At 35.3% G+C, this 24,192-nt stretch overlaps 1 protein-coding gene across 13 annotated transcripts; it reads right to left on the reverse strand.

The window, feature by feature from the left end:
- Positions 1 to 12,478: 12,478 nt before the first annotated feature.
- On the reverse strand, positions 12,479 to 20,436 carry LOC139501479 (uncharacterized transmembrane protein DDB_G0289901-like). Of its 13 annotated transcripts, none has more exons than XM_071290566.1 (3): positions 20,321 to 20,436; positions 15,134 to 15,601; positions 12,479 to 14,926 (listed from the first exon to the last, which is right to left on the reverse strand). In XM_071290566.1, exons 1-3 carry the CDS (start codon positions 20,364 to 20,366, stop codon positions 12,522 to 12,524), a joined length of 2,919 nt encoding a protein of 972 aa, XP_071146667.1. In that variant the 5' UTR covers positions 20,367 to 20,436; the 3' UTR covers positions 12,479 to 12,521. The 13 variants fall into 13 exon arrangements, with proteins under 13 accessions (XP_071146667.1, XP_071146659.1, XP_071146666.1 ...); XM_071290558.1 differs by having other exon boundaries at positions 12,479 to 15,085; XM_071290565.1 differs by having other exon boundaries at positions 15,110 to 15,601.
- Between the last annotated feature and the right edge of the window lie 3,756 nt (positions 20,437 to 24,192).

Raw genomic sequence — 24,192 nt, forward strand, 5'->3', positions numbered from 1 at the left:
TCATTTTCAAGTACTGTTTTCTATCCACGGCGGTAACAGAGTTTATTAAATAGAGAGGGTCTGTATAATATATCAATGACCGCCGTGGATCGATTAGTAAACTGAGAATTGAAAGTAAAAAGCAATTACACTTTATTTATGGTAATGAATGTTCATTTTATACAAAAGTTTCAGAGGCGGATTGAGGGAGGGGCCCAGGGGGCCCGCCCCCCCCCCCCCCTTTTTTGAGAAAAAATTTGGTTGCTTATATCGGGAATCACTGAAGCGTGACTGAGGTGGGCCCCCTCTTATGTCAGTCAGTGGGCCCCCACTTATGAAAATTTCTGGATCCGCCACTGAGTTTTCTATCCACGGCGGTAACAGAGTTTATTAAATAGAGAGGGTCTGTATAATATATCAATGACCGCCGGGGATCGATTAGTAAACTGAGAATTGAAAGTAAAAAGCAATTACACTTTATTTATGGTAATGAATGTTCATTTTATACATATGAGCACTAAATTATTCATGTGTTATTATTTAAACGAAATGGGAATTTCGGGGGGAAAAGGAGGAGCCGGGCTAGAAAAACAATTGTCCTGTCCCAAAGTACCTATAACGTTTGATACCTTTTCTGAAATTCTCCAGTCATTAAAAAAAGTCTTTTACAAAAAAATCATCGATTACAAAATAAGAAGATGTGGTATGATTGTCAATGAGACAGCTCTCAAAAAGAGACCAATATGACACAGAAATTAACAACTATAGGTCACTGTACGGACGTCAACAATGATCAAAGCCCATACGGCATAGTCAGCTGGAAAAGGCCCCGATATGACAATGTAAAACAATTCAAACGAGAAAACTAACGGCCTTATTTCTGTGCAAAATATGAACGAAAAACAAATATGTAACACATAATAAAACGACAACAACTGAATTACAGGCTCCTGACTTGAATGTTCATAATATACTAAATTTATGTTCATATTGAAATTAATAGAAAAAAAATTAGAATTTTGGAAATAAAGGATGAGGGATAAAAAAAACATTTTTCTGTCCCTAAGTACCTATGACTTTTGATACTATGCCTAAAATTCAACAGTCATTAAATCTTTTACGAAATTCTTCCTACAACACTTTACACACTTTCAACCACGCTATGAATACCCGCGATTTCGCGGGTATGTTCTAGTATATATTTATAAATCTTAATTGATTCTCAGCAGTATATTTTATATTTTGGCAAAAACAAACTTGACATGAATAATCAATCCATTGGTCAGCCATGGTAGATTTTGTACAGGATAATTTGCAAATCAGTCATCAATCAACTGACCTATTTCATATAAAGCCATGTAACACTTTGCTGCACTAGTTTTGATAGACTTTTGATTAATGCATATAATACCGACGCTGATGAAATCTATTATACAATAAATCCCAAAGTAGCAATCAATATGCAATAACTTGAATCCATAATTCGGACTACGTCTATACTAACTGTCAATTATAACGTAGCCTTGAATTGCAATAGTTACGAAGCTGTCAACAGCTTTATTTATGACCATACCATAAAAATGATTGACTGTTGTTTGATTAATCTTCAATACAAAATAGTTCATGCATCTTTATGGCGGCAATACCGTTTAAGTTGATTGCATAGTTTATTGTTGCTTTTTCGCTTAACATCCAGTGGAAAATATTACATGCATCTTTATGGTTTAATTGATTAATTATGGCTTGTTCAATGCACATTACGCACGGTAATGCGTTCGGATAAAAATTACTTTATAATATGATTTAAGAACAGCAACCATTTGCCTATACAAAATAAAATCACCCAACATCCATATATCTACAGAAAGGCCCGGACATGTTTTTCTTATTTTAAGTTAATTCTATAAATTTTTGCACCATACCTTTATTTTATTGAACACACAAATCTTACTTTTAAATTAAAAATTGCATGTCCGGCGTAACATTTCAAATTAAATAAAATGCATTTTTCTATTTTCCGTTGTAATTTTGCACATAAAATCTGCAAAATTTAGTATATCAGCTTCCTACTTGATTTATATTATAACATCATACCCATTTTTTGGTATTGGCTGAAATTTGAAGCAAGCCTTCAACGAAATATTCAGCAGAGGAACCTGTCTTATTGTGTTATGAGGAAAGTTTATCAACATTTCAGTTTTATTATTATCCCTATAAAGTAATAAAATCCTATTAAAACTATACTCAATAGAAAGTTCTGAAAAAGATAAACATTTCCAAAGTTTCAAATGTAAAAAAAAATTTCTTGAAGCAGAATTTTAAAAAATCGAATGTCTAGCCACTATGTCCAAACGTAATTTGTGTCCATTCCTTAGGTGAAACATGTTGTATAAATACTAAATGTGCATTTATAATACAAAACTAACATATTTATAAGATACAAACTATAAGTTCATACAAATGGCTAAATGAGTCGGGTGTTTTCACAAACATGATGACCTTACAATTTTTTTTGGAAAGCATTCCCTATGTCTAGCCATTATGTCCAAGGGCGTCAGTTTGACGTTTCTGCACAGTGGCGTCTTTTATATATGTTGTGTACAAATTGTAATGTTGTACAAATTATAATTTGTACAGAATTTTTGTACAAGTTATCAGTGTTTTAAGACCTGCTGAACAAAAATGAATGATGCAAGCACACAGTCTTTTGCTCCGCATATTTCTGTCAATTTTTCACAACTTCATGATACAGTCTAATGCTGAGCATTGATATAAAAACATTATAAGACCTCACAAAGATTTTGTATAGATATGAATATGGTATAAGGAAAAAAATAAAATTAGAATTTAAACCATTCAGGTATCCTCATTTCCAGTTTGAAGGCAAGGAGAATAGCACTAAATGTTAGGTTGACGTATATTTGCTTGAATTTAAAACATTACACTGGTACATTTTATAAGTTAAACCTGTATCACCTGTTGCAAGAAGATAGGTGTCAAAAAACTTATAACTTGTACAAAAACCCTGTACAAATTATAATTTGTACAAACTTACATCTTGTACACAACATATACAAATACACACTATTTACGAACTGTTTAGGCAGTTAAAATGATGCCGGGAAATGTTCATTCCAAAATGGTCTGCTGAATCAAAATAACACTCAGATTAGAAAAACACACAACCATAAGGAATAAACCCTTTATAGACAAAGGGGGAAAGGGGGGATGGGCAGAGGGATAATTTCTTCAAAAAAAAGTTAAAAGTTTTCACGCAAATCTAAAACACCTTTATAGATTAGAAACCGATTAGAATCCGAGGTACAATGGTCTTCTAATTTTTAAAGAATTAAATAAATACGTATTTGTAAAATAAAACCATCAGTGCTAAAAAGATAGAGAAATAGTCTGAAAACTCGCATAGACACATACAAATATTGGACAAAAGTGAGTTCAATTTAAAAAAAAAAACATTTCAACTAAAATCCTTATAAAAAGAAATATTTCTGAATTATTATATGACCGATTTTTATGAAATAAATACCATAAGTGTTTATGTGCAATTTGTCAAAAAAATGTTCAGCTATATTTTTGTTTTCATGTGTCCCTCCGGGAGCAAGATTTTTTTTAAAGGTTGCTATGTATCCTATCCAAAATAAAATTGGAAAAATTTGTATTTGTTTTCATCTCAATACAGATCAGAAAATAAAAACGATCCTTACTTTAATTGCCTTATACATGATAAATTTTGAAACATTTCTTCAGCTTATTGTATTTATTTGATAAAAGTCGAATGAGTAGGTTCTCCGATCTTGATAACAAAATGTCAAAGTTAGTATATTGCGTCACATTTGTCAATTATACATGTTACGTCTTGACATCCAGTGGGAAATATTGCAAACACAAATGAACATATTTATGGCGATAGCGCATACCATATGTCTATGTTTATTGTTTATTAGCTAACGTTCAGTGGCATATATTTCATACACCATTATGGCGATCGTACCATGCCTGTGCATTGATTGTTTCTCTAACGTCCAGTAGAAAATATTTCATGCATCTTTGGTCAATTATATCATGTACATGTATATGTACTTTGTTTGTTTACTGAATATCCAGTTGAATTAGTTAAAATATTTCATGCATCTCTAGATCGATGATACCTTCCATGTTCGTTGATTATTTGTTTAAAGTCCAGTTTAAAATTATTCATGCAAATGTGGTGCAGTCATACCATACACGTTAACCGATTTTTTTGCCTAACGTTCAATATAAAAAAATATTTCATGCATCTTTTGATCGATCCTTACATGCATATGAATTGTTTGTTTGATAAATGTCCAATGGACAATATTTCATGCATTTTTATATCGATTATTCTATGCATGCTGATGTGACGTCAAATGTTTAATCACGATTCAAAATTGGGTATGAAACATTTGAGGAAAGACAAACTACTATCCAATGTTCTGGTTTAGTATACTCTTTTCTCTAAATAATTACATTGCATGTATGTGTCATTAGAATGAGTAATTTTGATTGGCTGAAACATATCATGAGGCATCCCAATATCATATTTTATTTCCGTATAAAATACAACAGCTATGACTGCGCGTCCTATACATGACAATGTTAAAACATTGCAGAGACTACAAATGAAAAGCATTATTTAAATCTAATGTACATTGATTGTTTCTCTTACGTCCAGTAGAAAATATTTCATGCATCTTTGGTCAATTATATCATCTACATGTATATGTACTTTGATTGTTTACTGAATGTTCAGTTGAATTAATTAGAATATTTCACGCATCTCTAGATCGATGATACCTTGCATGTTCGTTGATTATTTGTTTAACGTCCAGTTTAAAATTATTTTATGTCATGCAAATGTGGTGCAGTCATACCATACACGTTAACTGATTGTTTTTTGCCTAACGTTCAATAGAAAATATTTCATGCATCTTTTGATCGATCCTTACATGCATATGAATTGTTTGTTTGATAAATGTCCAGTGGACAATATTTCATGCATTTTTATATCGATTATTCTATGCATGCTGATGTGACGTTAAATGTTTACTCACGATTCAAAATTGGGTATGAAACATTTGAGGAAAGACAAACTACTATCCAATGTTCTGGTCTAGTATGCTCGTTTCTTTAAATAATTACATTGCATGTATGTGTCATTAGAATGAGTAATTTTGATTGGCTGAAACATATCATGAGGCATCCCAATATCATATTTTATTTCCGTATAAAATACAACAGCTATGACTGCGCGTCCTATACATGACAATGTTAAAACAATGCAGAGACTACAAATGAAAAGCTGGATTTAAATCTTAATTTCAAGTGCTTAGCGTTAAATTTTCATTTTAAGAATTGACAGATTTTTCGAGAAAAAAAAATAGGGTTGTAAATGCGCTGAATGAGTGATTGTATGCACATTTAAAAAAAAACGAACAGTGCTATTCAATGAACGCTATTACATCCAAATAGAAATATAAAAAGAAGCATTCAATTCTTAATTAATTCTGTATGAACTTTAACCGGTTTTGACAAGTTTGTTAAATTTTGGTACTATGGCCATTGCCCTTTTTGGTGGAAAGATCTTTTGATTTTGTTCTAATTCTGTTCTTCAAAATTGATTTAAAAACAGGATAAACAAGGCCCGTATATGCATACAGCAACATAAGTTAATACTTTTTTCCGAACGGACTGATCTTTTTACGTGTTTAACGATAAATGAGTACTATGATTGGATTTCTGAACTTATGTGGTTTAATGCATATCAGCTATGGTATTGAATTTAATCACACATTTTTTTTAAAGAATGAAAGAACTATAAAGTCTACAATAACAGTGTCTATTCCATATACCACGCACTACATCGTCGTTGATCTATACCACTGGAAACGTTTCGGTATTCAGACACGGATATCAACATGTTTTGTTCTAGGCTGGTCCTCTCTTTTGACCATACGGGTACCCAAACATACAAACGACAGGGAACAATTCTCCATGGTGTTATTTTCGAACCTAACGCTTTAATTTCAACGAAAGAACAATTATCAAATAGTATATCTAAACTTTTGACGTAGAATCTGCCTACTCTTCCGGAAAACATGATAACACCCCGATGTTTTGGTAGGGTTTTTTTTGGTTGTCTTTTCGGGTTTTGTTTTACATTATTTGTCGTTCTCTTTTAGGGTAATGAAGTGTAATTCTTTTTATTATATATCTCCCGTCTCATTTTCAGATCTCCCGTCTCCTTTTCAACTATGAAATTAGAAAAAAAGACCCACGTGACTATGTATCAAGACGACGCATTGTCTATTTAATGGTTGAAATCTGAATGCAAATTTTAAAAAGGTCACAAAAGTTTATGTAGAAGTGATTAATGCCTTTTTGTAATTCCTGACTCGTTGCATTTATTTTCAAACTAAGTTTTTTCTACGGCACTATTGCACTTGCATTAACTTTGTAATCAGTCTGCGTTCCTAAGTAAATAATGGCCTACACATATTTAAAATCGGAATGCGATAAATTGCTTTGTAAACATTGTGATAAAACGAAACAGTCTGTTATCGGGTCTATATTAAGAAATCTGACACAGTTTTTACATTTAATCCATTTGTCTTGAAATGTTAACAAGACTGCGTGTCGTGGAGATTTATTTTTAAGAGGGGAGACCATTTAATCTTCATTTAGATTATTTTAGATGTGAAAAAAATGTTTTGTGAATACATAAATTATCCATTTATATGAGGGTTTGGACAGCGGGTGGAGTCGTTCAATTCTGTATTCTTAATACTGAATTTTTAAGCCATTTAACTCTATTCCTTATAAATTTTGCCTTTTGCTGTAATCTCTGAATAAAACATATCGTTCATGAAACTAGTTTGACCAGTATGATTATCTATATTTGTAAGTGTGGACACAGATCAGTGTGGATATTAATTGTTTAATTTGTGTTAGTATGTTTGACAGAGTTATCATGATAACTTAATGTATTGGTTGTGCCCCCACCAAATTTTTACGCTATTTCTTTGTCTTTCACATATGGTTCGAAATAAAAAGTGTTCCAAGGTGATGGCAATCTGTTTCTCTATTTACAATAGCTAAAAACAAAAAGAACAGCCCAACAAACAAGTGATTTCAAGTTTCAAAACTATAGACAATCCAATAGTCTAACTGTGGAACTTTTAAGAGGGTCTAGATGAGGTTTACAGAATAGATGATAATGGACAAAGAGTACAGAATGAAAAGAAAAATAGAAAGAATAGAGAAAAATAGAGAAAAATAGAAAAATTACAAAATAGAGAAAAAAAGGTAGCTGAAATATAGACATAAGAGAATATGTGAAAAAACATAAGAATAGAGAAAAATGGAATAAAAAGTTTAAGAATAAGAAATATCTGAGTCCCTCCCAAACGCCCCATTTTAGAACCACATACTCAAATACTGATTGAATAAAAATTAAAGGATTAGATAGACTCTACCACTATATCGTGCGCATTACACCATTATTTAATTTTGACATTAAGGTCTGAAACGCTCGATAAGCCTTGTACGAAAGTTCAACAAATTCATCGTACCTGTTCTGGATAATCAAATACATTTTTTTATCGTGTGTGATTTCATTTATATAGGTATACGAAGATGTGGTATGAGTGCCAATGAGACAACTCTCCATCCAAGTTACAATTTATAAAAAGTACTATAGTTTATTCAGACCGTTAGTATTCTCGTTTGAAATTTTTTATATGAGTCATGTTCGCAGCATTTTATAGCTGATTATGCGAATAGGTTTTTCTCAGTATTGAAGGCTGTACTGTGACCTATAGTTATAGTTAATTTCTGTGTCATTTGGTCTCTTGTGAAGAGTTGTCTCATTGACAATCATACCACATCTTCTTTTCATGATTATGAATAATAAGAATTCATGACACTCAAGAAATCAGACATACCAATAATTGGCATTTCTGACGCGAAATTTTCTTTTGGCATTTATCCGTTTCAGATCCATTTTATCCGTTATTCGTTCGGTAGAAATCCATTTCACATTCGTTCAACATCCGTTTTATCCGTTAAAGGCCCGGTAGAAGGCCGTTGGTGAATTTGTCTACCTGACCTCCAACGGATATATAAAGGACAAGTAACGGATACAAAACGGAAACGAAACGGACCAGTACCGTACAAAACGGACGTCTACTGGATTTTCAACGGGCACTTCATCCGTTGTACATCCGTTCAAAGTTTTGAACATGCTCAAAATTTTCCACCGGACAGAACGGATGTCGACGGATGAAACATACGCTAAACGGACATGAAACGGATATGGACGGACGTCTAACGGATAAGAACGGACGTCTAACGGGCATGAACGGATTGAAAAAAAGTTATACGTTCGGCATCCGTTCGAGCTATCCGTTAAGGTGTGACCGAGGCTTAAACAAGACTTAGTATTTACTGATTTTGCAACACATCTGCACTAAACAGATTAAAGGTCAAGGAACAAGCCTATAAAATTTGGTCGAGCAGACTCGTCGAGCAGACTCGACCGCTTTACTCAGTTATTATGAGATGTATCCAACTCCCGATAGCTTGATTCAAATATAAAATGCACAGAAATTCTACGTCATTTCAAATGTTAAACTTAAGTGATAAATATTATTATCAACGGGATGTTATGGTAGAACTAATATATATGTTCGTTCATTATCACTGAACTAGTATATATTTGTTTAGGGGCCAGTTGAAGGACGCCTCCGGGTGCGGGAATTTCTCGCTACATTGAAGACCTGTTGGTGACCTTTTGCTGTTGTTTTTTTTTTTTCTATGGTCGGGTTGTTGTCTCTTTGGCACATTCCCCATTTCCATTCTCAATTTTATGTTGAATTTATAATTGTTTTAAGTTAACATGCTTTAGTGCAAAGGATTTTTGTGAAGATATTGTTATTAGCGATTTAATTCATTTAATAAAATCTTAATCTGCAGAAATTGTAAATTAAAGTGCTTTTCATTTCCTATTTTAGGTTACTACGTTAAAAGTACTGTCTTGATCATTAAAATATAACATGTGTTTAAATCTCATGAAACAATTATGCTGATATCAATACTGTTCAATATCACAATGGTACGCGTGCACTAACAACACAAGACTCATAAGTACAAACTATTTTAGATGACATTCATTGAGGGTCTGACGGACAATAAAATATTGCTGTGTTATTACTCGAGGGATACCAACGTTCACGGATTTCGTGGGTACAGACGAACCTAGATACTGAAATTTCAAGAAGTACTCATTTTAAATAGCCTTTTATAGATTAGACCGTTTTTTTTCCCGTTTGAATGGTTTTACACTAGTAATTTTGGGGCCCTTTATAGCTTGTTGTTCGGTGTGAGCCAAGGCTCCGTGTTGAAGGCCGTACATTGACCTATAATGGTTTACTTTTATAAACTGTTATTTGGATGGAGAGTTGTCTCATTGGCACTCATCATGACCACATCTTCCTATATCTATTTTATGCATAATTTGGAAAACCACGAAATCACATGTCTACAGAAATACATTTCTTCGGAATCAACAAAAATTAGTACCCACGAAACAAAACTAATCATTAGTTTATGGATGAAGATGAATAAATGAATTTTTTTCTTCAGACATAAACGAAACTTGACACAGAAAAGATGATGAGTTTCATTTATCTTCTCCCCTCTCTAATCTCGGAAATCAACTGGGAACATTAAGGTAAAAACATATAACACACAATAAACATAATTAATGACATCTTCTTGCAAGATTCTGGTTTTGTTTGTTTTAAAATGGAAGGAAATATAATAATTTTGTTGTTTTATATGAAGAAACGCAGTTTTCGTTGATAATTGTTAATGTGTGGTGAAAATATATTAATAATGGCGCGACTTTGTTCTTTCAAAAATTCTTTCGTGTCACGGGGGTTCTGGCTTGACTCATTTAACCCCGTTTATCTGTTTGTTGACATGCATTGACCTTCGTGAGTAAATAAGATTTTCCTGCAAATCTTCAACAATTGTAAAAATTACAGGTTTATGGAAAATAGCGTTTTTGTACCTGCACTAAAAGGTTTCTTGTCATCCTGCACTTAAAGATTTGGAGATGTTGAATAATTGCCGATGATTGAAGTTGAAAGCAATTTACATAAGATTCTTGTTTTATATGCAAGCTGTGTATAATTTTTCCGTTTTTGCCATTCATATACCATGTAAATTTAATACATTAGCAGATGCATGTTCCAGTTTACATGAAAAAGGCAAACATCTTCCTATTTATATTAGTCTAGTGTATGATTAGTTACCATTTAATCCTAAAGGTATTTTATCAGTGCATGAATTGCTAAATCATATGTCTTTTAATTTTTTATGTACAGGTGGATGTGTGGAAGACACCCTCGTAAGGGTTGCGGCTGAGTACAGATCAAGGGGATAGGCAGAGAGCACAAAGCGACTGTACAGATTCCAGTTAAAATGCGATCTCTCTTTTTGTGAGACTATGTCTATTCAACCAGTGCCAGTCTCGACTGATGATTTTTCTCAATATATCATAGCATATTTGGCTCATTAAAAGAAATTTCGCTTTTGTACAATCCAAAATTATTTAGCAGTAGTTAAGCACCTGCATAAAGCTAATGGTCTCAAGGATCCCATAACTGATAACTGGCATATTAAGCATTTATTGCTTGGTGTTAAACGAGGTATAGGTGATGCACAGAGAGCCACAACTGTTACTCCAAATATGCTACTTATGATAAAGAAGGAACTAAACTTTTGTAGGCTTTATGACCTGTCCGTATACGTGGCATGCCTAATTGGTTTCTTTGGTTTACTCAGACCCGGCAATTTTCTATTCAAGGATAAGCATAATTCTATACTACGGATTGAGCAGATTGGGAGTATTGATGATGGATTTATTATAACTTTTCATAAAACAAAAACTATTCAGTTCCGTGAGAAACAGCTAAATGTTGTGATACCATAGATTACAGGTCATCCTCTCTGTCCAGCCTCTGCATTATACCGACTACTCAGCCGCCATCAAATATTTGGGTCTAATGGTCAGACACCTTTATTGTGTGAAAGTGTAATTAAATCATTATCCTATGTGAACTTTATATCATTTGTAGATGATATTTTTGCCAATGTAGGTTGTGGTGATAAGTTAACGGGACATTCATTTCGAAGGGGGGCACCTTTGCCTTCCAGGCAGGTTTGCTAGGGGAATGCATACAAGATATTGGTATGTGGAAAAGCAATGCTTATTTGAGATACCTTGAACAGGGCCTATCTAGCAAATCTGAAGCTTTACCTTTATAATGTGTTAATATTACAATTGATCTTGTAAGAAGGAAGATTTTTGATAAATTTTATACTTTGATTCTTATTACAGTCATGTATTTTTATTTTATATATATATATATTTTTTTTATCTTTTCCTTTGGATCCTGGGGTAGTAGTTTTCATATTCTACTTATAGCAGTTAGCTTATGCCTTTTTGCTTTTTAAGACATGCTTTATATTCATTGCTCTAATGTTATATGTGTAATTGTGTTTGTTTCAATGATATGACCTTCAGCAATGACAAACCCCAATTCTGGAAAATAAACCATACCATATAGTCGACTATAAAAGGCATTGAAATGAAAATTTGAAGCAATTCCAAAGAGAAAAGTAACGGCTTAATTTATCCCAATACAATATCCAAAAAGCAAATATGACAGACATGACCAACGAACATCCACTGGACCACTTGTTTTGACTAAATAGTATTTTTTAAATGGGGGCCCTTTTTGTAGTCCGCTAAAAAAATACATGTCAATTTCTAATAAATAAAAAAATGTAAGACAATAATTGAGAATCAACAAAAATATACATATAAAAGCATCAAAACTAAATTACAGGATAAATACAATACATGTACATTGCCGAAATAGATATGAGAAGATATGGTTTGAGTGCCAATGAAACAACTCTCCATCCAAGTCTCAATTTATAAAAGTAAACCATGATAGGTCAAAGTACGGTCTTCAACACGGAGCCTTGGCTGACATCGAACGGCAAACTATAAAGGGCCTCAAAAATTACTAGTGTAAAACCAACGGTCTAATCTATATAAAAAAAAAAACGAGAAACAAGAAACACTTATGAATCATATCAACAAACGAAAACTACTGAACCGTTCGTCTCAACTCGGCCGTTTTCGTACCTCATCTAAGAAGATTATCGGATTCGAGGATTGCCAAATGCTACTGAACATCAGATTACAAAAATAAACTTTGTTTGTACCAGCTATAGAACAGGAGAAAAGCTAGTATATGCGTATATTTTTTATTTTTTCCGTTAAAAGAAACAAAAACTCATTCATAGTATATTTGTATTTGAAAAAAAGGTCCATGGAAGGGACAGGTTTACAGTCATACGGCAGAGAAAATAATAAATAAGAATTCGATTTAATGCGATCAGATTTATTGTATGTTCTTCCTATACAGTATTTAACCATCGTATCCATATCCTTTTTTCGCTTTTTTCTTGCAACATAGTACTGGTTTCTTGTAATTTTTACAAGTAGATTTTTTCATTTCTCCTGCTTGACATGTTATTCTGCACGTACAGTCGCCCTGGCCACCATTACCTGATCCACCATTTCCCCCGCTGGTATTCACAATAAATGTTATTTTAGCCCTTCCACCACCAGAGATTCCGCCTCTAAAATCTCTACTATTAGACATTCCACTTCCAGAACCTCCACCTCCAGATTTTCCGCCTCCATAACTTGTAGAACCATAACCATATCCTTTGCCAGAACTTCCACTTCCCGAACTTCCACCTCCAGAACCGCTACCACCGGACATTCCACCACCGGACATTCCACCTCCAGAACCGCTACCACCAGTACCACCACTTCCAGCACCAGCACCGCCATAACTTGTAGAACCGTAGCTACCTCCATAACTTGTGGAACCATATCCTTTGCCATCACTTCCACTACCAGAACTTCCACCTCCAGAACCCAGACCCAACCATCCTAAACCTCCGCTTCCAGCACCAGCACCTCCAGACATTCCTCTTCCAGTCGATCCACCCCAAGAACCACCACCACCATAACTTGTAGACCCGTAGCTATCTACACTACCATAACTTGTAGAACTACCGTCATAGCCGCCTCCGGAACTTCCACCTCCAGCACCTCCAGACATTCCACCTCCAGTCGATCCACCTACAGAACCGCCACCACCATAACTTGTAGACCCGTAGCTATCTACTATACCATAACTTGAAGAACTATCGCCATAGCCGCCTCTGGAACTTCCACCTCCAGCACCTCCATTCATTCCACCTCCAGCACCTCCAGACATTCTACCTCCTGCACCTCCAGACATTCCACTTCCAGTCGATCCACCTCCAGAACTACCACCACCATAGCTGGTAGGCCCGTAGCTATCTTTACTACCGTAACTTGTAGAACTTTTGCCATAGCCGCCTCCGGAACTTCCACCTCCAGCACCTCCATTCATTCCACCTCCAACACCTCCAGACATTCCACCTCCTGCACCTCCAGACATTCCACTTCCAGTCGATCCACCTCCAGAACTGCCACCACCATAGCTGGTAGGCCCGTAGCTATCTATGCTACCGTAATTTGTAGAACTTTTGCCATAGCCGCCTTTGGAACTTCCACCTCCAGCACCTCCAGACATTCCACCTCCTGCGCCTCCAGACATTCCACTTCCAGTCGATCCACCTCCAGAACTGCCACCACCATAGCTGGTAGGCCCGTAGCTATCTATGCTACCGTAACTTGTAGAACTTTTGCCATAGCCGCCTCTGGAACTTCCACCTCCAGCACCTCCAGACATTCCACCTCCTGCGCCTCCAGACATTCCACTTCCAGTCGATCCACCTCCAGAACTGCCACCACCATAGCTTGTAGGCCCGTAGCTATCTTTACTACCGTAACTTGTAGAACTTTTGCCATAGCCGCCTCCGGAACTTCCACCTCCAGCACCTCCAGACATTCCACTTCCAGTCGATCCACCTCCAGAACTGCCACCACCATAGCTGGTAGGCCCGTAGCTATCTATGATACCGTAACTTGTAGAACTTTTGCCATAGCCGCCTCTGGAACTTCCACCTCCAGCACCTCCAGACATTCCACCTCCTGCGCCTCCAGACATTCCACTTCCAGTCAATCCACCTCCAGAACTGCCACCACCATAGCTGGTAGGCCCGTAGCTATCTTTACTACCGTAACTTGTAGAACTTTTGCCATAGCCGCCTCCGGAACTTCCACCTCCAGCACCTCCAGACATTCCACCTCCTGCACCTCCAGACATTCCACTTCCAGTCGATCCACCTCCAGAACTGCCACCACCATAGCTGGTAGGCCCGTAGCTATCTATGATACCGTAACTTGTAGAACTTTTGCCATAGCCGCCTCTGGAACTTCCACCTCCAGCACCTCCAGACATTCCACCTCCTGCGCCTCCAGACATTCCACTTCCAGTCGATCCACCTCCAGAACTGCCACCACCATAGCTGGTAGGCCCGTAGCTATCTTTACTACCGTAACTTGTAGAACTTTTGCCATAGCCGCCTCCAGAACTTCCACCTCCAGCACCTCCATTCATTCCACCTCCAGCACCTCCAGAACTGCCACCACCATAGCTGGTAGGCCCGTAGCTATCTATAATACCGTAACTTGTAGAACTTTTGCCATAGCCGCCTCCGGAACTTCCACCTCCAGCACCTCCAGACATTCCACCACCTGCGCCTCCAGACATTCCACTTCCAGTCGATCCACCTCCAGAACTGCCACCACCATAGCTGGTAGGCCCGTAGCTATCTTTACTACCGTAACTTGTAGAACTTTTGCCATAGCTGCCTCCGGAACTTCCACCTCCAGCACCTCCAGACATTCTACCTCCTGCACCTTCAGACATTCCACTTCCAGTCGATCCACCTCCAGAACTGCCACCACCATAGCTAGTAGGCCCGTAGCTATCTTTACTACCGTAACTTGTAGAACTTTTGCCATAGCCGCCTCCGGAACTTCCACCTCCAGCACCTCCATTCATTCCACCTCCAGCACCTCCAGATCTTCCACCTCCAGCACCTCCAGACATTACACCACCAGCTCTACTGCCTCCAGCACTGGCACTTCCATAACTTGTAGAACCGTAGCTATCTCCAACTCCATAGCCACCTCCGAAACTTCCAATATTTATGTAAACAATTTTTTCTTCGACTCCACCACTTCCACTTCCAGACATCCCACCTAAACCACTTCCACTTCCGGACATCCCACCTGAACCACTTCCACCGCCGGACATTCTACCTTCACCACTTCCACCGCTGGCCATTCCACCGGTCGAAACAATGCCGTATTGATTCAAACCTGAGCTTGATCCACCACTGCTTGATTTTTTAGGACTAGATGTTTTTCCTTTTCCAGACTTGGAGCTACTAGCGCAGCAGCACAAAACTTTACCACCAGCACATTTATCTATTTTGTTTTCGCCAGGGTCACATTTTACTTTACATTTACAGTTAGATTTTTTGTCAGCTGCAACTGCTGTATAAAAAAGGAAACATAATCAGTAAGTGCTTCTGTTCGGTACTCTGTTTCAGATAAACAAGCTTTTTGAAAGATTATTTGATGGTGTACAAGTAGAGAAACTAAAAAAGCAATCAAAAAAGGTCCTTGTGCTTGTTTTCGAGATACAAGCTATTGAAAATTTTGCTGGAAATAATTTTCTTTAGGTTTTTCATACATATAGCATGGCTCCTTTTTTCTTTCAAAAACAAAGAAAAAATAAAGATTTTCTAAGACGACATTTTAAACTATACTAGAACACACCCGTGATATCGCGGGTCCGTGGCTGAATTAAAGTATATAACTATGCGTAAGCCTTATTTTAGTATTGGTATTGTCATCTGATAAAGTCGTGCCAATTATAGGATAACACAGTTGTCTCTGCTTTCAAATCTTTCTGTTTGAACCCGTCGAACTGGAACTTATCAATTATTGGTAATAGTATTAGTATTGGTATTGTCGGATAAAGTCATGCCGATTATAAGATACACAGTTTTCTCTGCTTTCAAATCTTTCTGTTTGAACCCGTCGACCTGGAACTTATCAATTATTGGTGATATTCAGGTCCTGGAATTGAGTATTTTTTAATCAACAGCATTGTCCAATAAAGTTGAATTCTTTGATTCGCTGTTTTACGTCATGCCCGCTAACAAATTGAAAACTGTACCTATACGCCTTATTTTAATTCCAGATTTTTAGTAAAGTCTTACTGATTAAAATACTACAATAGATAACAATTTGACTGAATGTAGGAGTGTCAACCCTGTGATTATGACCCGTGTATATAGCAAAAGCAAATACACCGTTTGGTGGTGCGCCTGTCAGATGCGGAACGTACAGATAAGGTAATAGGTAACAGGTGAATATACTATTGGTATCGGTATCGGATTCGCCCCGGAACTTGTTAATTATTGGCACTATTAATTATGTGGAAAACAAAAGGGTCTGGAGTGGTTTAATTTTTAATCTACACCATTGTCCTATAGTAGCTATATATAAAGTTTAATTCTTTGATTTGTCGTTTTTATCCGATGACGGCTGATAAATTGGACCTCGTCATTTTAGTATTATAGATGTAATTGAATTAGTGGGGAAAAGTGTGGGTTATCGGAAAAGTTTTAATGAATAAAACCATAGGATTTGGAATATCTGACAAAATTCAAAAATGAAAGGAGAGAACATCCTTAAGTCTAATCCGGGGGAAAAGTTACTTACACAACTTCCTGTGTTGGTGAAGTGTCCAGAAAATCAAAGGTCGTAGGTAATGAGATGAGTTCAAAAAGTGAAAATTTTGAACTTTTGAAAGTTTATGATCTAATTTTTCTAAACAAAATTAAAGTCATAAAAATGCTTTGTTTGAAGTGTTTACAATGACAAGTGTCTGACTCTCTTTGAAAAGTTTTGTGCATACTGCATTATTCACACCAGATAGCATCAACTGGTTTCTAACCTCGTACAAAATTGTGTACATGTAATATCAGAACTTGAGGCCAATGTAGCAATCGGAGACCAGTCGGCGATCAGCGGAATATAAAGATTTACATTAATAGGTAAAATTGAGAATGGAAATGGGGAGAATTTGTTAGAGACAAAAACCCTACAAAAGAGCACGAAACGAACTTGAAGTTTTTTGAATTTATTATGTTAAAATGGATATTCCATAAGGTCAGAAAGATAAATTTATTTACTCAAATACTTAAATAAGTGACTTAGCAATGGCGGATTCTCAAGGGGGTGTAGAGGCCATATGGTCGCTTTGATTAGACAATATATAATTCTATAGCATAAAATCGTACGCAAAATAGTCGGCTTCACAAACTGGTCAAAACATTTACTAAATTTTATCACCGGTATAAGGAAATAATTCGTAAATATAACTCAACATGCAGACATCTTATACGTTCAGGTATTTCACATCCAAAATTTTATGGAAATATTCTTTATAAAGCACAAAAATGTCAGTATTCTCCTCAGAAACTAACAAAACCTTTAAATAGACTTATTAAAAGGGGATATAGTTACGATACTGTTGTCAGGTCATTAAAGATTGCATATTTTGGCTTTAACATTGATTCACTGATAGGGTCTTTGCATCGGAACTAAACACATTTATTTCTAAAAAAAACAGTTGTTGGCATGACACGGGTTATGTTCTTCTCATATATTTTATGATAGTATGATACTAAACCCCTAACGGGAGGGATTGTACCTGATATTCATATGATGAAGACATAATCTTTCAATCAGTTTAATTGAGGTCTGGAGCTGGCATGTCAGTTAACTGCTAGTAGTCTGTTGTTATTTATGTATTATTGTCATTTTATTTATTTTCTTTTGTTACATCTTTTGACATCAGACTCGGACTTCTCTTGAACTGAATTTTAATGTGCGTATTGTTATTCTTTTACTTTTCTACATTGGCTAGAGGTATAGGGGGAGGGTTGAGATCTCATAAACATGTTTAACCCCGCCGCAATTTTGCGCCTGTCCCAAGTCAGGAGCCTCTGGCCTTTGTTAGTCTTGTATGATTTTAATTTTTAGTTTCTTGTGTATAATTCGGAGTTTAGTATGACGTCCATTATCACTGTACTATTATGCATATTTTAGGGGCCAGCTGAAGGACACCTACGGGTGCGGGAATTCTCGCTACATTGAAGACCCATTGGTTGCCTTCGGCTGTTGTTTGCTCTATGGTCGGGTGGTTGTCGCTTTGACATATTCACCATTTCCTTTCTCAATTTTATTGCTCTGTTGGTCTGTATGTAATTGTAGCATTTTTCGCCCCAATCTTCCAAAATACTGGATCCGCCATTGCATATTCTGCTATCAAATTTAATCAATTTTATGTAAAATCGAATGAAATACATCGGAATTTGACAAACCTATAAATTTTTTTAAAAGTGTGGCTTTCGCTAACTTTATTTACAACTAAATCGTTTGTTAATTTTTGTTTCCTGTTAAATTATGAAAAACTTATGCATCGTCAGTTATAGAGGGACCGGCATTGCCTGTTATTTTGTTTATCTTAGAAGTAATTATTTTATTAGATCATTTATAAAGAGTGCATTTATTTCTTTTTTTTTCAGAAGCAAAGCCGGAAAATGAAAATTATAAGAGTGCTGTACATTTTTCGTAGAAAATAAGTATTTGTATTTAACAGCTCTATCGATATTTCGGAGTTTTGTTCTTTTTTTTAGCAAAAATAACGGTACATTTTAAAAGTTTTCATTGATTCTAAAGTGCTTTTATGCTTCTAAGAAAACTTAAACATCTGGATGCCCGCTTTCCATATACACATTTCTAATAGGGGGACTTGTCCCCTTATCCGTCGAACCTGGCGTTAAATTATATAACCTTGGTATATTGGAAATATAAAAAAAAAAACAAATAATATTTAAACAGAAGAGAAACAAATAATATAAAAAAGAAGATGTGGTATGATTGCCAATGTGACAACTCTCCACAAAGGACCAAACGGTACAGAAATTAACAACTATAGGTCACTGTACGGCCTTTAACAATGAACAAAGCCCATACCGCATAAAGTTAGCTTTAAAGGACCCCGAAATGACAAAAAGTCAACATTTAATTATCTTTTTTGCAATCATTCCAAAGTTTTTAAAAGGGTGTCTTGTGATTTTTGTAGTGTAATACAAAAGGAATAAGGTAAAAAAAATGTGAGGCACAGATAGAGCATTATTATAATCTTACTTTTATCGTGTTTTTACTAGAATCTAAATTTACAGAAAATGCGTTATTTTAAAAAAATGTACAAAAACAGGAATGACTTAAATTTCTGAAAACTGACAAAACAGGCCCCACCAATAACAAACATCCAACTTTTCCGACTGAAACTTAGCCGTATGATAAGGTGAATTTTATCTGTCATATATGTTCTCCCATTTATTTGTATTGCAGTCCTATCATGTAATGTTGTCATTTTATTGTTATATTTAACATTGCCATAAAAGAGGGAGGTTTGGCAAGCCACAAAACCATATTTCTTATTAAAATGTCCTGTACCAAGTCAGGAAAATGGCCATTGTTATATTATAGTCCGTTTCTGTGTGTGTTACATCTTAATTTTGTTTTTCTGTTGTGTCGTAGTTCTCCTCTTATATTTGATGTGTTTCCCTCAGTTTTAGTTTATAACCCGGATTTGGTTTTTTTTTCTCAATCGATTTATGAATTTCGAACAGCGGTATACTACTGTTGCCTTTATTTATCCGCATTAACATATTATATATAAACCGCTACAGATTTGTTTAATCCGTAAAAATATGCTATACGGTGATTCGAGTATTTTGGTTTTCTTGTATTTTCAATAAAGAAAAGTTCTCTACAATCCGAAAAGTTTTTTGAATTTTTTAAATTAAATTTTATCATTGCTAAGCTCAAACATGGTAATTTTTCATTTAAATTCCTTTTCATCAGCAAATGCCCTTTTTTTTCAGTTAAGAACCAGTCTACAATTGGCTATTGGAAACTAATTGTGTTTAAAGAGTCTAATAACATAATTGAGTGAGGGGTGTCTCTTAACTGACTGAGCACTAGGATGTCCTACCACATAATAGGTAACCTGTCGAAAAAATATATGATCCGAAGTCAAAAGACGGTAATATGAAAAAAAGAATTTTAGTAAATATACTTGTTATGTTTTTCTTCAAAACTCAATAGTCGAATAAATCTAGAACCTACCTGTGAACGCTAGGATACACAAAAATAAAATGGCAGTCTTCATCATGAAGGTACTGTGGGTCTTCTGTGGTACTACTCATTGGAAAATGGGGCAGTATTTATACTATTCGAAAATCCATGTACTAATAAAAAATGCACATTGTATGCACTTTGCAAAAAACCATTACACGATCAATTGTCTGCTTGTAAAAAAAGTTTTGAAATTGTGGTGTTAATTAGTCACGAAGATGAATTGATTGTTTGAACAATAAACACATTTTTTCGTATTTTAAAATCAATTAAGTCTCAATTAAAACCAATTGTCTAATATTACCAGATTGATTAGTTTATGCTTGTGTGAGCGTATAAGATAAGTGTGGTTTACTTTAGTAGTCTTAAAGTATTTCTAAGTGATTATACTCTCTGACTTTATGTATAGGTCAATGCAGGTTATGTAATCGCTAGATTTATGTACAAATAATGAAATATTTTTTAAATGTTTGTGAGGGCTTTAACAATACAACACATATATCATACTTTTTATTTTAAAACGTTTACAATCACGTTTGTTCATTTATAGTAGCACATACTGATTGTAACCCCTAACCGAGTATACAGCACTTTGATCAGTACTTTATTGCTTTTTATTTTAAAAATCACATTTTTTCCTTTATAGAATCACCTACTGGTTGTAACCCCTAGACGAGTATACAGCTCTTCAGTACTTTAAGAAATTCTGTTGTCGCGCGTTTAAACTATGCTGTGCATTAAAAAAAATCACCAAACAATTTTATATTTGAAACTTGCGCCTCAAATGCTTTACATGTGTCCTATAGCGTTCTTTTTTTTATACTATTGTTTCCGGGGGAAACTACTGGATCGATCTATTCTCCCCCCCCCTCCCCGGAAAAATTGGCATGATCCCACTTTTCCCCATCAGCGTCATGGGGGGGGGGGGGCAGGATCAGGCCAATCCCCCCCCCCCCTTTAGTAGCGTGAGAAGCTAATGGTTCCGCTTTGTAATATAACGTCGGCGACGTCAGTTAGAAATTTTGAAAAAAAAGAATATTTACTTTTTTTTATTAGGTTAGAGTTACCAAAGCTTCATCGTATGATTTGATATGTATTTATAGATATACAGATATACACATGTTGTACACACCAAGCACATCCATTCTTATTCGTGAACCCTTGGTATCATTGACTAAACGAATACAATTACTTAAACCACCTCATTTCAGTAAGAAGATTTTCCCCTGGACAGAAGTTTAAGATATGTCTCCGAGTAATATGATGAAATGACTTTTTTTTTAAATTACATGATAAATATTGCAAGGTACCACCAAGTAAAAAAACAACATCGAAAGCACGGATAGAAAGAAAATACTCGTCGACTTCAAGCTTTCATTCAGGAAAAGAAGTCCGATACGGATGAAACTTCATCAAACCTAGGGGAGATATGTTCACCCGCTCTAACCAGCACGGGAGACGTGGTAGTACAGGAACTACCCCGATAAGTTAGAATTGTATAAGATCTACAATCCCACCTTCCCTAAAGATGCATAGGGTCGACCACCATCCAGCACTAATGGTACATTAAGACGTGCTAGTAAGTAATTAAATTAGTTTATAACAAAATAATTTACGAAATAAACCATGACCGACATGAACCAACAACAATCACTGTACTACATGCAGCTGGCTTGGGAATGGCAGATAAAGAATGTGGGGGCCTTAAACTTGACCCTCCTCCAACCCAACACGGGACAGCACACAGGTAGAAAAATCTGTAAAATATCAGCTGCAATTTACTTCACTAAAATGTTAGTACGGTGCACAATATTCACTTGAAATAAAACAATAGACACAAAGATCCGAAATAAAAGTTAAAAAAAAATGTATTCGCTGTTTATACTGAAAGGTATTTCAAAGCCAGTGAAAATGTAGACGGACTAGTGAATATAGACAGACTGGTAAATCTATACCCATATAGACAGACAGTTAATCATGTACAAAGACTATAGTTGACACATAGACAGACTAGTGTACGTATTAATGTAAATGAACAACAAATTTGTATATAAATAAATATAATTCCAACACTGTTCGGTTTAATTTCCATACCTGCAAATATGTGTGTAGTGAAATCTATACTATGGGGGGAAAGATTGGCATGGAGGGAAAGTGACTATATGTATACGTATTGTCAAATTTCTGCTTGGGAAAAATTGCAATGCTCCAAATTTTCCCCGGGGGAAACATTCAATTTGGCTCATGTCAGTCTTTCCCCCAGTGGAAAAACTGGCATGGGGAGAAAATAATATCTACAGAATTTTGTCACTGTTTTCACTCGTGTTGCCGGATCAAGCGAGATATACCAAAAAATAATGAATTGTTTTACCTATCCAAAGAGATATATTATTGCCAAGTTTGATGTTTCTACCATCGAAAATGTGGTTCCCGTTTGCACTAGTACTCATGAAAAGTGCAATTTAACCAATAAACTGTTACATTAAAATGCGGTTATGTCATGAAAACGGAAATTTTTAAAGTTGTTTTGTTCGGTATTACCTCCAAAGTAGTCAACTCTCCTGTGCTTTTATGCAACATCATTAAAACGGTAATTTTCTGTTAATTGTTCATAAAATGTATGACTGAGATCGATCAGGCTCAGGCATAGATGATAGAAGGCTTTAGCCAGATTTGCCACAATTTGGGGGATTGTTTTTCATTTATTATTATTTTTTTAACTTCATAAACGATATGGTCGTTAGGCTGATTCTAGCGACCTTGATGATACTTGATTAAGATGGCCGACAGTTCATGATTTACAATTACATATAAAATGCGATATTTCATAAAAATGGGTTTCAACAGCAAAATTTAGCGCTCCATAAACAATTTGAACTTAAAGCATCAATTTTATAATTAAACAAGTAAATCAATTAAATAGCTTTGATAATATATATTTTTTTCAAGAAGTTTTATATCCTTCTAATATATACCATGTGGGAGGGACAAATGTAGTGGACATTGGGTATTTCCTCGTTTAAACCAAAGATACTTGCACATTCTTGACATGAGACTTCAAGAACATGTTTGTGAATAAAAACGAAAATAACGGAGAAAATGCTAGAAACAACTAAAGAATAAAGAAATGAAGGACCCTTAAAGAAACCACACACACAAACAAATAGCCAACAAGACCTCTATTCATCACAAGAACAACACACGTTTTCTTTACCAGCATGTTCTTCTTAAACATAAGATTTATTGCTCTTATGAACTGTAAATACATACAAACGTTTGTAGCTCAAACATTGAATAATACCGATCTCTCAGTTTTTTCTTGTTTTTTTATAGAATTAACGACTGATTAGAGATTGCGACAACTATCCTCTTTTTTTCTCGATGCGGTTAAAGAGATGTGGAATGAAATGGTCAACACATATATATATATAGAGAGAGAAACATGTATTAAATATATATAAAGAATAGAGAAAATAAGGGCAGACAAAAAAACTTGAACAATATAGAAAAATAAGGTGTAGAAATTTAAAGAAAATAAGTAAGGGTCAACATAGATAAACAATAGAGAAAAGTTATATAACAGTTAAAGAATAAAGAAATAAAGGACCCCCTTCCAGACCTTCATAGATGTATGTTTATATGGGGAAAATAGAGATTGTTGTCTGGTAAGACGATTTTTATTTCTTGCACTGAAGATTAAGTACCTATGAGGGATTTAAAAGAGACGCGATTGCAGACCTTCATAGATGTATGTTTATATGGGGGAAATAGAGATTGTTGTCTGGTAAGACGATTTTTATTTCTTGCACTGAAGATTAAGTACCTATGAGAGATTTAAAAGAGACGCGATTGCAGACCTTCAT

The sequence above is a fragment of the Mytilus edulis genome, chromosome 13 (genome assembly GCF_963676685.1).
Source record: "Mytilus edulis chromosome 13, xbMytEdul2.2, whole genome shotgun sequence".
In the NCBI taxonomy this organism is placed as follows: domain Eukaryota; kingdom Metazoa; phylum Mollusca; class Bivalvia; order Mytilida; family Mytilidae; genus Mytilus; species Mytilus edulis.